The sequence below is a fragment of the Ascaphus truei genome, chromosome 1, assembly GCF_040206685.1.
Source record: "Ascaphus truei isolate aAscTru1 chromosome 1, aAscTru1.hap1, whole genome shotgun sequence".
NCBI classification, from domain to species: Eukaryota; Metazoa; Chordata; class Amphibia; order Anura; family Ascaphidae; genus Ascaphus; species Ascaphus truei.
This window is the reverse complement of record NC_134483.1, coordinates 477,262,599-477,279,770: the sequence shown is the minus strand read 5'-3', so window position 1 is coordinate 477,279,770 and position 17,172 is coordinate 477,262,599. Positions and strand designations below refer to the sequence as shown.

The following is a 17,172-nucleotide window of genomic DNA, read 5'->3' as shown; positions in this document are numbered from 1 at the left end:
TGTCTCACGTAGGAAGACAATATTGGCTTCCAGTTTCTTATAGTTGGAGAAGCCCATTCTTCTTTTTATTTGAGCCATTCAGGACTTTGATGTTGTGTGTAATACAAGTTATAGGCATGGATGCGCTAAATGCGGCTATGGGACTGGAGTTTTATGATGGTCACAGGACTGTTTTGGTTGTACGGACGGTTAGTTTTGGTTTTTATAATTATTTAGATCTTTAGTATTAGATGTTGTTTAAGGTTGGACAGTCCCACTTCTACCAGATGTGGGGCACGTCTATGCCGGTCAGAAAGCTGAACTGTTGTTGGTGAGGGGATTTTCTGGGTGTATAGGGAGGGGGGTGGATTAGGAAACAAAAAAGGGAGATAAACATGGACCTGGGGGGACATCTAAACCCAGTTTTAGTCGACCGTTGAATAAAGAGGGTTTAGAAAGGAAAGGGTAGCAAGTAAAGGGCGGACAGGACCTGCTTGCTCTTAAGAGCTGGGGGTGTACATGGGACTAAAAATAATAGCTTTAAAAAAATAACATTTAAGTAACCGTGGGGCCTCCTTTTGTAAAGTGGAAGAGGCCCCCAAGACCAGACCCATAAGTGGCAGAATAACATATCCTCAATAGTTCCATTCCATTATACATAGGCTTAAGCCCTGATAACTCAAAAAGGAGAGAGAAACCCAAACCTCTATGTACAGTATTACCATTAGTATACAGATGGCTATAACCACCTGAGACCGTGGAACACCACGGCAAACGTCCAACCACTCAATCTATAACCTCATGAGACCAACCTTACTACCTATAGTGCATATGCAGAGGGGGATGGGGTACAACCCAGCAAGAACCTATTTGCACTCGCTTATCTCAAATAAATGGTTAGGAATAATTTAATCCTTGGGTGGAGCCCATACACCATTTAATAATACATATAAAATATTTTATTTAACATCTATGCAAAGACACTTAACGACTAATGGTTAAAATTGATCAGGGGGTAGGTGGGGACAGAGGGTAGCGTCTAAGGTGCCTCCTGTGTATATATATAGTAGTATCACACAGGTATTTCTCTAGCAGGTGCTGGTGATGGTCTCGCTTGCCTCTGTTTGCTGGGCTCTTGTCCGCTCCCGTCTAATGGGAATCTTGTTCCATGTAGGTCGTTATGGTTTAGGCGATGAATTTTCCATGGATGGCCTTGGGATTGTTCTTCCAAATTCCACTTCCCCAGCAGGACTCTCCCTTCAAGGGGTTTACAGTCGCATGAGCACCTTTGTAACTAGAGGACAATCTGAAAAGCAAGCCCCATCTATATTATGTTATTCTTCAGTAATTCTTTTAATCTTGCGGCATTTTAGTAAAGTGGATGCTGATATGTTAGCGTAAATTTGGATCCGAGACCCTTCCATCACGATCGATGGGGTCCTGTGAGCAGCACTCAGTGCTTCCTTAATATTGTAATAATGGACCATGTTTCTTGGGCCTTGCTTGGATCTTAGGGCTCTATGAGCCCTGTTGAGTTGGAATTGGGTACCTCTCTCGTCGGAAGGAGAAGATTGAAAAGTCGGTGTAGGTATGGGTCTCTATGGGATTCCCTTTCAGGTATCCCTTGGATGCGAATATTGTTACGGTGAAATCTGTCAGCCTCCTCTCCAGGTCGCCGATCCGGGTCTGCATCTCCTCCACCACTTTCTCGTTTGTCTACTATAATGACGTCCGTCCGTCTTTGATTCAAGCGTGTCGGTTCTTTCACCCAATTCCACTATTTCATGGTCCCTATGGTCTAGGGACGTTTGTAGCTCCTCGTGGAAAAGAGACTTTATGTGGCTGAAGAGGTCTGCGATTATCTTGTCGCATTTGAATCTGGGTTAACGTGTCTGGTTCAGAGTCTGATTCCCTTGTGCTACATGGGGGGTCGCCATTTCCCAGCGCCTTAGTTTTCTTCAGGCCTTCGCGCCTGTTTAAAGAACTCCAACGCTTTTCGCGAAAGAGTCTGTCTCTTTGATTTTTTTAAAGCCTAGTTCTGGGCACCGCTGATCCCACACTATTTTAATCGAAATGTAGAGATTCCCGCGGTCACTTGCGCCATTTTAGTCCCGTCAGATCTGACCCACTAAGCGTCCATTCGGCTCATCACCGCACATGCGCCCCCCTCTTGATGCCATTTTAATTAGTTTTAGAGCATTCTTTTGATTTCTATAGCAAGTTTTATCCCTCCTCCCAAGCAGGGTAAGATCTTTGCAACACTTTCCTGTTTGGAATAATTTGTTGCCAAATTTCCCAGCAGTTTGAGCTGTAAAATGTAACAATAAATAATGTTACCTTTAGTAATGTAAGTGTAACACCGAAATGGGGAAAATAAATGTGAACTAGCGCTAAAGTGTAAAACACAGTGTGATATTAATAAAAAACTTCTAATAAAGGATGGCTGCCCGGTGATACTGTCAGTACTAACAGAATAACACAAAATAAAGAAAAAAACCTGGCGCCAAATTGTCAGTGGAATGTCCTGTATTCCTCAAGGGATCCGCACACTTGCTTGACAGACCATGCAAAGAAATAAACACAAACAAACAAAGATCATAGCGCAACACTGTAGGGTGAGCAGTATTGAACTAATATACACAGACAATTAAGAATCCTAGCGACAATTAAAACAACTATTTATTAAAAAGAACTATGCCAAAACTGAGGACCGCAGGTCATCTGGAACACAAAAATTGGAGCCCTACTTACAGACAGCAAGGCTTAAACTCGCATGGTAGGAACAAGTCCTAGATAGAGATGATCTCCCTGCCGGGTGTGATCTCTGCTCCACTGCGGCTCGAACTCCAGTCAGTCCCTTATGATGGTAACCGGAACATCTCCGGCCGTGGAGGCTGGTGTGCGGGGTCCACAGCTCTGCACCGCGTGTAGACACACGCCTCACTTCCTCCTCCGGAACAACGGGAAGTCTCTGGCAGGCAGAATGAAAAGCAGGGCTCCAATGCCAAACGACCATATAAGTCCAAAGTCAATCAAACAGTGGCAGTGCCACTAGCCCTACGCGTTTCGTAGATGTCACTCTACTTCCTCAGGGGCTGAAAACAATGATACTTAGTGACACATTAATATACCCTAGCCAATTAAAATTAATTGATCGTTTATAATTAAAACAGCCTGTATGTCATTAGTACCAAATCACTACATGGACTCTTAGACATACAAAACATCAAACATATAAAAAAAACACATAAAAACAGCAAAAATAGTTGTTTTAATTGTCGCTAGGATTCTTAATTGTCTGTGTATATTAGTTCAATACTGCTCACCCTACAGTGTTGCGCTATGATCTTTGTTTGTTTGTGGTTTTTTTTCTTTGCATGGTCTGTCAAGCAAGTGTGCGGATCCCTTGAGGAATACAGGACATTCCACTGACAATTTGGCGCCAGGTTTTTTTCTTTAGTAAGTGTAACACCGTTTCTCTACCCCATAGGGCAGCGGTGTGCAAACTGGGGGGCGCGCCCCCCCTGAGACTGCCGGCGGGAGGGCGCGAGGTTTACAGAGGCCCCGCGCGCTTCCCGAAGGCACATAAATTAAGTGCCGGGGGAGCTGCAGGGCCTCTGTAAACCTTTTACTTACCGAGGCTCCGGCGGCTTCCTTCCTGCGTCGCCATGGCAACGCGGCGTCAAAATGACGCAGCGAGGTCATGAGACGTCACGTTGCTATGGCAACGTGACGTCATGACGCCGGAGCGCAGGTAAGTGGGGGTTAGGGGGGGGCGCGGGAGTGAGGGGAACGCCGGCAGGGGGGCGCATGGAAAAAAGTTTGCGCCCCCCTGCCCTAGGGCAGTGTTTCCCAACTCCAGTCCTCAGGGAACCTGTGCTGGAGCAGGGATATCCTTAAGACCTGACCTGTTGGGGTTCCCTGAGGACTGGAGTTATGAAACAATGACCTAGGGAAACAGCAGACAATAGTGTTACGGTGCTAACCTGTTAGGCTTACAGAAAGCCTAGCCTCCGCGCCTGTGGTGACTGGTGCTGCTCCTCCACCCGTGAGGATCCTAGGGTTGGCTGGATAGCCCTTCACGAGATCCGGTATACCCCCAATAATCACAACCAGAACAAAGTATATGCAACACTCTTTACTGTGGTCCCACAGAACCCACACAATAACAGTAACAGTCACAATAATAACTAACAATTCCCTGCCAATGTATATACCTAAAGGTGCAATGTGTCCGTCAAGGCAACACCCAAAGTAAGTGTGAGGGCAGCTCTACCCTCCCGCGTGTAGTGTTGGTGCACGTGGGTACCTTACTGGGTGCTCGGGTACACCAGGGTATTTCCTCAGGCCGTATCTGTGATCCCACGATGCAGGGCCTCCAACACAATCCCCTTTCTCCTTACGTCGGTAGCACCGCGCGGCCGTTCCACCAATCCTGGGGAATTCTCTGCGGCGGTTCCGTCTACGTCGCTGGTTCGTACACTCACACACACTAAGGGCAGGTCCCTTACTACTGGGCAGCCCTACAATACTCCACTACGGTGTAGGGTAAACTAGTTGGGGCCTAGTGGGAACGGGTCTGACCTAGTCCAGGGTCTTGATTTCCCTTCGCCGGCTCTGTCAGGACTGAGCACACCGCATCCAGTCCGCGGAGGAAATCCTGAACTGCCAGGAACACCTCTTTCTGCAGCGCCAACCTCAAGATGGCCGCTGCCTTACACACAGTCCATATGTATGTGGACGCAACTCGCACAAACCCTCCCGAGCAACGGGACCACTGCCCGGGAGGAGGCATGGGAGGGTACATAAGGATATATTTTAGCTGCTGAGTTACACTGACTGAAGCTACCATTATAGTTGGCAAATATCGAACCAAAGTCCAGTGCTACAGAACCTCTGAAGAATGATTCTTTGACTAAGCTCGAAACGCGTTAGTTTTCTGTTGCCCACCCATCCCTGGTGTCACCTGTAACAATAAAATGTTTTTAATTTGCTTAATGTGCTGGGCTCCATTTTTCCTGTTCCGATCTGCTGTGCACTGCTGACCCTATCCTGGGTTTTACACCACCTGAAGCTGCCATTGTTGGGCACACAATCAGGATTTTGACAGATTTATAACGACCACAAAACGATTGCCAGCTTGGGTAAGAAGGTAGATATATTCATTGCTACATGCTTTACAATAAGTAATAAATAATAAATAAAAGGGGGGGGGGGAATGTAGTATTGCTGCTTTAATTTGGAGTTTTCTTGGGAATGTGGCCCAGTTGGCATTATCGCAGTCTGGCATAATCTCCAGGGAACCCATCCGCTATTTTCACTTATTACACACAAGCTGGTTGCCTATGTCTTGGGAAACCTTTTACTGCTCATAGTGCTGTCAGCGATGAAGGGGCGTGGCGGACGCGTCACAAAGCTGGTTTAAGCTCATTGGCTGAACCAACTCATGTGACGCTGACGTCACGCGACAGCCACCTGAAAAGACAAAAATAATTCTCCACTGCCGCGTGAATGCGCCTCTTTGCCTGCAGGCGCACAGGCTCTTGGCTAACTGCTATAGCCAATAATTGAAGTGTGCTTGACGCGGAAACAGCAACTCCTCCACTATAAGCTCGGCCATGGCAGCATTCTCTTGCAATGCAAACATTCTAATGTCCTTGGAAAGACAGAGCGGGTGTGTGACACACACAAACACGTGTGTTCCCCACACATCCTGATACCATTTGTTAAGACTCCATATCATTCAATAGTTGTAATCGGGGCCGGCTTGATTGGCGGAGCCGTGCAGTCGCACCAGCCCCGCGCTTAGGCTGCGGTCCCAGTGACTGCTACAGGCGTGCGCTGTTCGTATAAGCACCGCCCGTCAATGGGGCTGGGCCCAGTACTCCCCTTCCCGCTGAAGGTGCAGCTGCGCCGTACTGGCAGTTTTTTTAAAACTCAATGACATTGAGTTTAGAACTTGCGACGGAGGCGTGGCCACGCCCCCGCCGGCGGTTCACCCAATGAGGGCGAATCAGCCGCGTGAGGTCATGGCCAAGCCCTTTCAAAACCCTGACCACGCCCACTCCCGTCGCAATCTCCCTCTCTCCCTGAAAGACCGCAGATCGCGGTTAGCGCTGTGCACGCGCCGCCTTCCCCGCCGAGCGCGCGTGCCACAGTGATGACTGGGACCTCACCCTTACAGAGACCCTGAGCTCTTCCCCAAAGCAGTTAAACCAATTGTAGTGGGGAGTGCTGGGCCTCTGTAAGTGCCTCCTTGCCTTCTATCCGGCTTCTCCTCTCCAGCATCTCATCTTTGTGACGTCGCAACATCACATTGCCATGACAGTGAGATGGCGCTGAGATGAGGAGATGCCGGAGCAGGTAAGAGGCCCCGTGCTCTCCCCCCGGCATCGAGCCCCTCTAAATTTCCAGCCGGCTCTGCTGGGTAGTACAGTGCTTGTTAATGTATAAAAATGTAGCAATTGTATAGCAATAAGGATGAAAAAAACTTATTGCTTCTCAAAACTGTGGTTTGAATGTTCATTATCGACCAGCCTTTATCTTGAGAAAACAGTGGAAGATTTGATTTGTAATTTGACTTCTTTTATTTTCTCTACAAAGTTAATGTTTTGGATTGTAAACTGGAAAAATAAGTTCACGTTGAAAGTAATAGGATTTTTTTCTTTGATCTATCCAGGGCGTTATTTTTATTTGTTTTGCCAGGATTTGATCCACTGTCAACTAGATACAGATGTAGCTAATTTTATTATTAATTCTGGTATGATCTGGCAGGAGATGTGTGTAATTCTGAACCAAACACTGCCTTTGAACTTTTTGAAACACTGTGATATTCTACATTACAACAGGACATGTTTTGTTATCTGGAGGAAAATGTCACACACTGCTCGTGGAATATGGGGACATTTTGCAGATCAATAATTAAAAATCTGAGCTACTGATTACCGGTGCTCCCTAACTCAATGACGGAAGGCCCGCTGCAATCCCAAGTACAGGATGCACAAAAAAGGAAGAGTAGAGGCTCCACGGATTTTATAAATTCAATAATTTATTGAAGCCAAATTGTGTCCAACGTTTCGGCTGTCACAGCAGCCTTTGTTAAGGAGTGGCATCACCCACTACATCTGTACGAATATGCCTGAGTGTGTAAGCCTCATTCATTCTGTGTGCTAAATGATCCGTAAATTCCAAAACATTCCATTAGCAAAATGGCATACCGTCCCCTTCCAAGCGATGCGAGCAGGGCATAACTTCATTGATACTAGCTATTGAAGAAATCTGAATACTTGGATCTTCAATGCAATCCTTTTTGGGACATGTCAAACAGGGTTGCTATTGAAGATGGTAATAAGAGCCTTCTTTTCTATCTCGCAATGGGTACATTCTTATGAAGTACATATCCTAAAATCAGTTATGAAATCACGTACAGCTTACTCTGTACTGTACTTGTACAGGCCAGTAAAGCTCTGAAGTTATATACAAAATACATATATTTAAAATTCAGGAGGTATACAAATTGAAAATATAGTGATTCATAGGAGTCAGAATGGGCTTTTAATGTGCAATTATGCTGGAATTTATTGTAGGAGACGCAGAGGTCCAAGAGTATTAGTAATTAATTTTAATGAACCTCCGTCTCTGGTTACTCCAGCGTTGGAAATGACATACTGTAACATAAAAATATCGCTGCCGTATGACTCGTGATGGGAGCTTGGTCTAATGACGGGTTTGTATCAATTATCTGATGAGGTAAGGAGAGAGGGAAAATGCAATATATGATTGCTCGATATCTTAAGGGAGAATGAATACAGTAGAGCAGACGCTACAAATCTCAAAGGGCTCAGGAAACAGGGAATCAAAACTCGCGGTCAAGTAGTAGGGAATACAGGTCTAAAATAGGAAGAGGACTGGGCAGACTGCGTGAGAGATATTATCCATCATCTGTTACAACATGAACAAGTACGTACGGTACATGTATATAATAACCCTGCCTAAAATGTTCTCGGGACATGAACATTGATTTCTGCATCATTGCTCTTGTTTGTTTGCAGCCAATGCACCATTATTTATGATGTAATATTAACCCTCGGTTAGATCCTGCACTGCAATGTCCCTCTGGCAGGGAAGAGAATACCAAAAATATAGAGGATTATAACAATGCAGGTTTTAAGGAAATCCATGCTTCAGCACAGTCATTGACTGAGCCACCTGTGCTGAAGCAGGGATATCCTTCAAGCCTGACCTGTTGGTGTGCCCTTGAGGACTGGAGTTGGCCTCTCCTGCTCTAATGAGACCGATTTTTACAGCAGTTTCTGCCTGGATTGATTCCTGTTTTCACGGCTCCCTGGCTTAATTAGGTGCTAATGGAATTTAAATTATTAATGTTAAATACCTTTTTAACAGCACAGATTAGTGCTTTGAGTTCTGTAATTGAAACAAAACAGAACCATTGCTCCTTGCAAACTGACAAGATAATGAAACCACTGTTCCTATGGATACATATGTCATGAAAAGCATTTAGGTAAAAATTGCCTCCTTCTAAAATATGTACAAATCAACTCCGTACTAATTCACACGCAAATAAAAGGTGCTCACTCCCTTAATGAGATCATTTTAGTTGGATAATGGCCTGTAATTGAAGGTAATATCTATAATTTGCAAACCACTGAATTTGCAGTGGAAATGCACACACACCAACTAATATCTTCTTCCTTGACCCTAATGAGTGATATGAATGCGGTAACTCTGTGTGACAGTACTCGTCTGTAACCTGACTGACCCTCAGGGCTGAGGCAGGATATGGAGGCTGACCACAGACCTAGGGACAGAGTCCTGATCGAGTAGAATATCCGGGTCACAAGCCAAGGTCGGGACAGGGTGCAGCAGCGTAGTCGGGGTCACGGTTCCAAGGTCCGAGCAGGGCACAGCAGTACATGAAAATGGGCAACGCAAAGCACAATGGATTTGTTAACGATCTAATTTATTTAAGCCAGAAAACAACACAATGTTTCGACCTAGTGGTCTTTGTCAAGTGACTTCGATCGATCGAAGTTCACTTGACAAAAGACCACTAGGTCGAAATGTTGTGTTGTGTTTCTGGCTTAAATAAATTAGATCTAGAACGATCAATCGATCTCCGTCATAGCTCCACAGTTGAACGTTATGCTTTGGTACTGATACATGGATCTACAGTAGCCATTTTATTCCGTTGTATAACCCAGGTTAATGCTTAAAATTTTTAAAAAAAAGCTTGTTACCACTAAACTAGGATTTATAATTGTGTCCTCACATTCCCTTTCCTACATGCTTAAATTTTTTGAGAAATATTAGTTGTGTTTATTTTTTTATTTTTTTAATGAAAAATGTAAACGACCAACAGGAATGAATGCTGTCCTTAATCTTTTCACTGTTTTTCACTCCCAGCATTGTTTTGAAAACTATTTTGCATGCACGGTCGGGGCTAAATCAATACAAATATACTTCCACTGCATATTTGTATGTACATTTGCCAAGCAATGCAAGAAACACACTCATTTAACAATACATTGGCTTAGAACACACAAATTATTTTAAAAATGACAAATTTAAGTATTAATCTCCACACCTGGCCCATGCGTGCCCTTCCCTCTCCCTTCGAAGGACCCATGGCCCATTTTTCTCACTTTCCTCGATGCTTCAGTGATATTTTTTGTGCCAAGTGTTAGACAAGTGATGCTGGTAAATAAGATTCGCTCCAAGTGAGCAAGATGAGTAAGAATATTATTTGACTAATCTGCAAATGTGGTGTTAGGACACAAGAAAACGAAACTATTGCTTAGGACAGGGGTCCCCAAACCTTTTTGTGCCGAAGGGCACACTTTTGAGTTTAGTAGTGCGTGGTGGGCTCCAACCAGTTAACACGTGTTTATACAAACACACTATACATTTACCTCTCTCTCTCCCTCGCTACCCCCACCGCTTTCTCCCCCTCACGCCCTCACAGCTCTCTCTCTCTCACGCCTCTCTCCCTCCCCCACATGCCCCCACCTCTCGCTCCCCCTCTTGCCCCCACATCTCGCTCTCCCTCGTCTCGCTCCCCTCAATCGCTCACCCTTGCACCCCCACCACTCGCTCACCCTCGCACCCCCACCACTCGCTCACCCTCGCACCCTCGCACCCTCACCACTCGTTCACCCTCGCACCCCCACCACTCGCTCACCCTCGCACCCCCACCACTCGCTCACCCTCGCACCCCCACCACTCGCTCACCCTCGCACCCCCACCTCTCGCTCACCCTCGCACCCCCACCACTCGCTCACCCTCGCACCCCCACCACTCGCTCACCCTCGCACCCCCACCACTCGCTCACCCTCGCACCCCCACCACTCGCTTACCCTCGCACCCCCACCACTCGCTCACCCTCGCATCCCCACCACTCGCTCACCCTCGCACCCCCACCACTCGCTCTCTTTCACGCCCCTCTCCCTCACTTCATGTTCCCCCTCACGCCGCCACCTCTCGCTCCCCCTTACGCCTCCACCTCTCGCAACCCCTCAGGCCTCAGATTCAGTAGGCGCACGATGGAGCGCATGGCGTCGCACGCACCTGCAACTGGAGCGATTCTTGGCCTGTAGGATTTTTATGATGTGCGTGACAGGGAGGTGTAGCGGAGGCGGGCGGTGACGTCACGTGAGCTGTTCGCCCTCATTGGCTGAACCGCGCACGTGACCTGGCCGTCGCGCGACCAAATAAAAAAATGTTGCTGGCTGAAAAATCTGCCGCTGCGTCGCGCTTCTTCTCACTATGGCTGTTTGTTTTAACGTAGACATCATTTCAATTTCAATAGTAACAGGGCAATGAGTGCAATCAGAGCAGTGATCTTGTTCTTCTGTAAATATTGTGTGTGTGTGTGTGTGTGTGTGTGTGTTTATATGTAAATATGCATGTATGCATACACTTTATCGGGCAGGGGCGGAGCTTGTCGCGGCGGTGGGCCCTGTTGAAAGTTTTTATAAATGGCTCCCCTCTCCCCCCGGTTGCCCTACCTGTGGAGCGGGTGCGGTGGGAGCCCACCCAGGTGCTGGTGTGGGCTCCCGCCGCTACGGGCAGTGCCCCGGGCAGGTGGGGGGGGTGCAGGGGGTATAGGGAGGGGGCCTTTAGAAATGTCAGAACGCTGTCACAGCTGCTAACATAAATGTCGGAACAGCGTTCCAGCGCGTGAAGGATGGGCCGTTAAAGGGGGTGGGCCCTAGTGCAGCCAAACCGGCTGCACGTGGTCAGTGCCACCACTGGAGCAGAGCAAGTACTTTTTCTTTCTATGAAGATGCCTTTATGGGGGGGTAAAACATGTTGTTGTTTTCTGCCTCTAGGACCTCCAACAGCAGCCAGACTTTATCACCCTGCCCTACCATGGAATCGTGTGCCCCTGATGAGTTTTTCCAGTCCCTCAACCATGCGGAGCAGACGTTTAAGAAGATGGAAAACTACCTTCGGCACAAACAGCTTTGTGATGTTATCCTCATTGCTGGTGATCGCAGAATTCCCGCTCATAGGTAAATTTATCAGTGAGTTTGTTATATCATTTCCTGGATGATCTGTACTAGTCGATGTTGTCCCCGGGGCGGGGGGAGTCTGGATTCTCAAGTTGTTAAGCGGAGGGGGGGGGGGGGGTAGGGGACCTCAAATTGTTAGGCATGGGGAGGGGGGTTGGGGCAATCATGTTGTTAAGCAGGGAGTGGTTGGGGCCCTTAAGTTATTAAATAGGGGGAAGTGTTAGGGCGCCCAAGTTGTCAATTAATCTGCCGCCCCTCTTGGGGCAAATCACACAGACAGAGGCTGGGACTCCGCCCCTCCCTGGCACTCTGAATCTGGCCCGCAGAGGTCTGTGGGCTCCCTGTCCTCAGTGAAGCCCCTCCCCCACCCCCCCTTGCCTCAGTCAGTACCAGTGTGACCGCTCTCCCTGCACAGTGTCAGATGTAGTCTCCCCCCAGGTGTACCCTTTGCACTCAAATACCAGCCTCTCCCTTGAGTGAGGGTCGGGGCACCTCCATATTAGTTTTTCTTTACATGTTGGCGTGGTAGGATTCACATACCTCTTGTGAGTTCTCAGCCCCTGATTTTATATTCCTGCTTCCCTCCATGTGTGTCCGTCAGCCCTTCAGGTCTTGTAGCTGTCCACCAGGATGATTTCACCTAAACTGATGACGTGTGAAGCTTTAGTGAAAGATATTGGGATGTTATGGGCCTAATCCCCAAATTTAATCTGCCATATTTTTTAAAATGTTGACCTCTCACCCCACAGCCGTTAATATCATCAGTGCTGAGTGGTCTTGCAAGGCATTGCAAAGATGTGTTTTATTGCAGGCTCCTCCATCAATTAATGGGTTAAGCAAACCTGTTTTATTGTTCTATATAAGGGATATATATGCTAAAACTGTTCGTGTGTTCTCTTTTCTGTGACCATATTAAATTCCACTTCAATTATGTAACGTAACCAAGTCAAAACCAAAACCTCCCGTAAAACTTGTTCTGCAAGTTGCAAACTGAATTTTCTGTATGAATAAATTACCACTAAGTAAATCTGAACAAACTATTTGTAATGCAAAACTTCCCTATTTGGTACCATTTTACTCCAACAAAGCATTTTTTAAACTCGGTATATAAAAAACATACAAATGCATGATTGCAATATACTCAAAGTGGTAGACAGAATATTGTTTCTGTTGTACTACTACAGTCATTGGTATTATTGAGCTATAACTAACACGCTAAAGTGAGACTTTTTGTTAATCTAAGTGTATATACTGTATTTATATTTAAACCCACCATTGTCTTCGTTCACGTGACGCTTACTATGGCTGCGGCCTGGCAGGGAGCGGGCGTGCTGGGGCTCGTGCGCTGCGCCCTGCTCGTTCGCAACGGGTGACCCGCTCACGTGACGCGCTTGCAAGCGGCAAAATCAAATTTGCTTGCTCTGGAAGCATCAAAGTGCCAAGCAGGCGCTTGCTCATGCTGGCCACACACATTGCCTCAATGTGTTTCAGAGCGGCCAGCGTGAGCGCGCCTGCCCGCTCAGCGCCGCCGAGCCTAAGGGTGAAAAATGAAGCTGTGACCAGTTTTCACACTACTGTGTTATAACTGTTTGGTGGAGTAAATTGGCATGTAAACAACCAGATTTCTTTATCTTCTGCCTTATCATCCCAACTCCAAAATGCCCACACGGCTCATAGAGCTGTTTTTAAACCTGGTCCATTTAGAAATCATTCAGTCATGTTTGACCTTCTTTACCAAGATTTTGCAAGTTGTGACTTGGAGCAAAAAGGAATATCACAGAATACACGATGAATACAGGATTCTCTTGGGATCATTCTGAGGTATATTGCTTGCAGCAGGAAAAGATGCAGCCACCATCCCAAACTTCTTGTCATTGTTGCAGGTCATATGTTAGACAATCATAATTTGTAGTGATTTTTGAAAAGTCCCAACAAGAAAAAATGATGTTACATCCACATTTGTCACAAAAACAAAAACTACTGGAAGATGTTGATTCCAGCAGCATTGTTGTCCCCTCGGGTTCACAGCGTGTGAACTGGGTTTTCTCTGGTACTGCACCATGCTATTTTCCGCTCCTAGGCGACTTTAGTTCCTGAGAGACTTGTCGGTGAAGTGAACTGTTTTAAATCTCTGGAACTGAGGCGTACACAGAGCTGAAAATAGCGCAGTTATGCTCTGGAGTACTCCCTGGGTTTCCATTCTGTGAAATATTTCTAAAAGTGGGGGTTTGCTTAGGTGGGATTGCTGCTTTAACTGTAATAAAAAAAAGATCCGTCTATGGAAACATCTAGGTCAATCACAACCAAACTGCAGGTCTGTGCCTCAACCACAAAGCTGCTCCTCCTCCACTGCGCTATTTACGCTACCGAATTGGGGCATCAGGGAAAACAGATTGTAGGTCTGACTATAGGGCCATAACAGACAAGAGAGAAATAATAAGGATTCTGCTCATACATACATAAGCTCATATATGTACTCACTCATGCATACATAAACATACATACACGGATTAGGCTGGCTTGCATGGGAGATGTGGCTTGTTTCCTGGAGTCTACCCAAGATGTGGGGAGTATCCATTTTATGCCAAGACACTCAGCCAGTCTGGACCTTAAGGGATTTCTCCTGTTACCCAATGGGCCAGTGTGAGCCTGTCTGCTAATATTACAACCATGAAAAAGTCCAAGTCCAAGTTGGATACTATGACCTATCATATATCTGTTCACAAATCAGAAACAATAAGGTTGTAGTAAGTAAAAAAAAAAAGTGACAAAAAAACCTCCAACAGTGCAAGGCACAGCAAACTCCAAAAACCTGTAAGTTCACCTGCATGGTTACGTATATTACTGAAAATAACCTGCTTACTCCAGCACATCTTTATAAAGTAATTATTACTTTAGTTGTATGTCAAATGTTGATGATTTACAGCCGCTCTTGTAGAAACAATGCCAAGGCAGGATGTACAATTATGAATTGAAATGAGCAGCCGCATACAACTGTCAAACGTAAACTGTATCAGTCCGTACTAGGGAAAGAATGAATACGTATCTGCCAAGTTGATAGGTCACTGTTGTGTGTGCTTATTTATATTTCCAGGCTGGTTCTCTCCTCTGTATCGGACTATTTTGCTGCCATGTTTACCAGTGATGTGAGAGAGGCAAAGCAGGAAGAAATTAAGATGGAAGGTGTTGAACCAAATGCACTTTGGGCCCTAGTACAGTATTCATACACTGGTAATGCATTTTTTTTTTTAATTTTTTTTTTATCATATGAGAAATCATAGAAATGCAAAGCATTTGGCTTTTCTGCAACAGCACAGCTCAACATTAGATGCGCATGGAAAGAAAATGTATGCTGCCGTATAAAATGTATATACGTTTTTACGATTACATCATCTTGATTTGGTTCACTAATCTCAAGGAATATGAATTAAAAATAGTCACATTGTTAAATAGTAGAATATATAGTAAGAATAGCCTTTTGACATTTGTGTACTTTCAGAGAAGCTTGTGTCCTATTTATTCTCAATTACCATTAACGTCAAGAAAAAAACCGCTATGAAAAAATATACTTTGCCATCCAGTGTTGGTACAAACAAAATATATTGTGTGCTGTGTGAAAAATGCCAAGGCATTAAAAAGTATGACATTCTCTTTCAGTCTCCCCGTGTCAAGCCCTGAAATGTTCAAAGTCAAACCCCAAAAGTGTGTGTAGAAATAGATTAAATGCATTGTTAATGCAATAAGAAAAATAGCACTTTTTTTTTTTTCATGTAATCAAAACGGACAATCATTTTTTTATATCCCTGCAACATCCATCAAGTACAGTGAATTATCTCCGCCGTGTCGCTGCATAAAAGGATTAAAGGAGAACGTAGTGAACTCTATAGAGAGAATACAGTGTTTATTAAAAAGCTACTGTACTTCAACATTTCAAATGTTTTTTTTTAATAGATTGTCAGGGATTAAAGTAATGTGTATGCTTGCAAAACACAAGCCTGTAATTTATGTATATCATTTATACATTGGAATTGTGAAAATGTACAGTGAGCTTTGAGGCAACATTGTAGTTTGAAAGGATGCTGTGTTATGTAGGATTACATTTTGAGTTCTGTTACAGTATGTATGTATGGCTTTATTTGTATCGCGCCATTCATGTACATAGCGCTTCACAGCAATAATATGCATAACAAAATAATGAGACATAATGGGAATAACCACTTCAAAAAACTTGACATTAGGAAAGGGAGTCCCTGCCCCAAGAGCTTACAATCTAAGTGGTATGTAGGGAAAACTTACATAAAAAGTAGGAGGGCGTTATGGTGAGTGTGACTTCAAGGGGTGAGTACTTAAGTGCTACTGTAATGCTTCGTTAAAGAGCTGTGTTTTAAGATGGGCCTTAAAGGTGGATAGAGAGGGTGCTAGTCGGGTACTGAGGGGAAGGGCATTCCAGAGGTGTGGGGCAGAAAGTGAGAGGTTTTATGCGAGAGAGAGTTAGATACAAAAGGTGTAGTCAGAAGACATCCTTGAGCAGAACACAAGAGTTGTGTAGGCGAGTGATTCTAGCCGTTTAGGAAAGTAGGGGAGAGGCAGGAATGCTGGATAGTAGAAGGTTACAATAGTCGAGATGGGAGGGAATGAGGTCCAGCGTTGTTTTAGTAGTAGGGCGACAGAGGAAAGGGCGTATATTTGCAATATTATTATAGAGGAAAAAACAACAGGTTCATTTTAATTTGAGAGGAGAATGCAAAGGAGGCGTTAAATGTGACAAGTAGGCCCCATGCTTGTAATACTGGGTGCAAGATGGTGCTGCCAACAGTAATGGAGAAGGGGACAGGCTTGGGGGAAGTATGAAGAGCTCTCTCTGTATAATGGAGACACATTTAGAGACTTTGGTCTGGACAGCAGGTATAAGGTCTGGGGTTGAAAAGTAAGTTTGTGTGTCATCAGCATAGAGTTCATATTTTCACTTAAAAGATGTGGTACGGTTGCCTAGAGATAAAAAAAAGAGGTCCCAGGGCTATGTCCACAGAGAGATCGACGGAGGTGGTGTTAGTAAACAAGACACTAAAGTATGATGGGTGAGGTAAGGGAAAGTGATCCTAAATTCTTATCAACCGTGACCTCATAAGACGGCCCCATTTGGGTTTACCTTTCAATCATATGATCTGTTTTCACAATATGTAATATTTTCAACACATAGGCTTAACCCTTTGGGTCCCAGAGGGGCCGCGGCATCACAGTGCCATGGCATCTCTGGTAAACCACGCTCTATGTAATCGCGGCATCCCTTAACCCAGAAAACGAAGAGGAGTCCGCCTGCATGACAGATTGTGATGGAGCGCAGAACGCGATCTCCCCTCGAAAACAAGCACTCTGTGGGCGTGATGTAGTGACTGTCATGGTGCCCCTGGAGTACCAGACCACATGATGTAGTGGCTTCATCTTGGGACACCCAAAGGTTTCAAATTAGGGACTTGGACATCCTTAGATAATTACTTATCATTGTGTGGATTGTATTGATGCACATATTAAAGGGAAAAAATAAGAAACAAAGGGCACCTTGGGCTGCTGCTTTAAAACAAAACAAAAATCATGTTGGTGCTGGTGCCAATTTTTACTAGGGAGAAAGTTAGCCCAGTGACGTCTGTATAATGACAGTGAA

The 17,172-nt window shown here is 45.2% G+C and overlaps 1 protein-coding gene across 2 annotated transcripts in view; it reads left to right on the top strand.

Annotated features, from left to right (window-relative positions):
* Positions 1-17,172, top strand: part of KLHL5 (kelch like family member 5) — a 73,134-nt gene that overhangs the window by 22,201 nt on the left and 33,761 nt on the right. For both annotated transcript variants that reach the window (XM_075567866.1, XM_075567865.1), the window contains exons 2-3: positions 11,328-11,510; positions 14,605-14,741. In XM_075567866.1, coding sequence (XP_075423981.1) covers positions 11,328-11,510; positions 14,605-14,741 — 320 coding nt within the window. The remainder of the gene's footprint in view (positions 1-11,327; positions 11,511-14,604; positions 14,742-17,172) is intronic.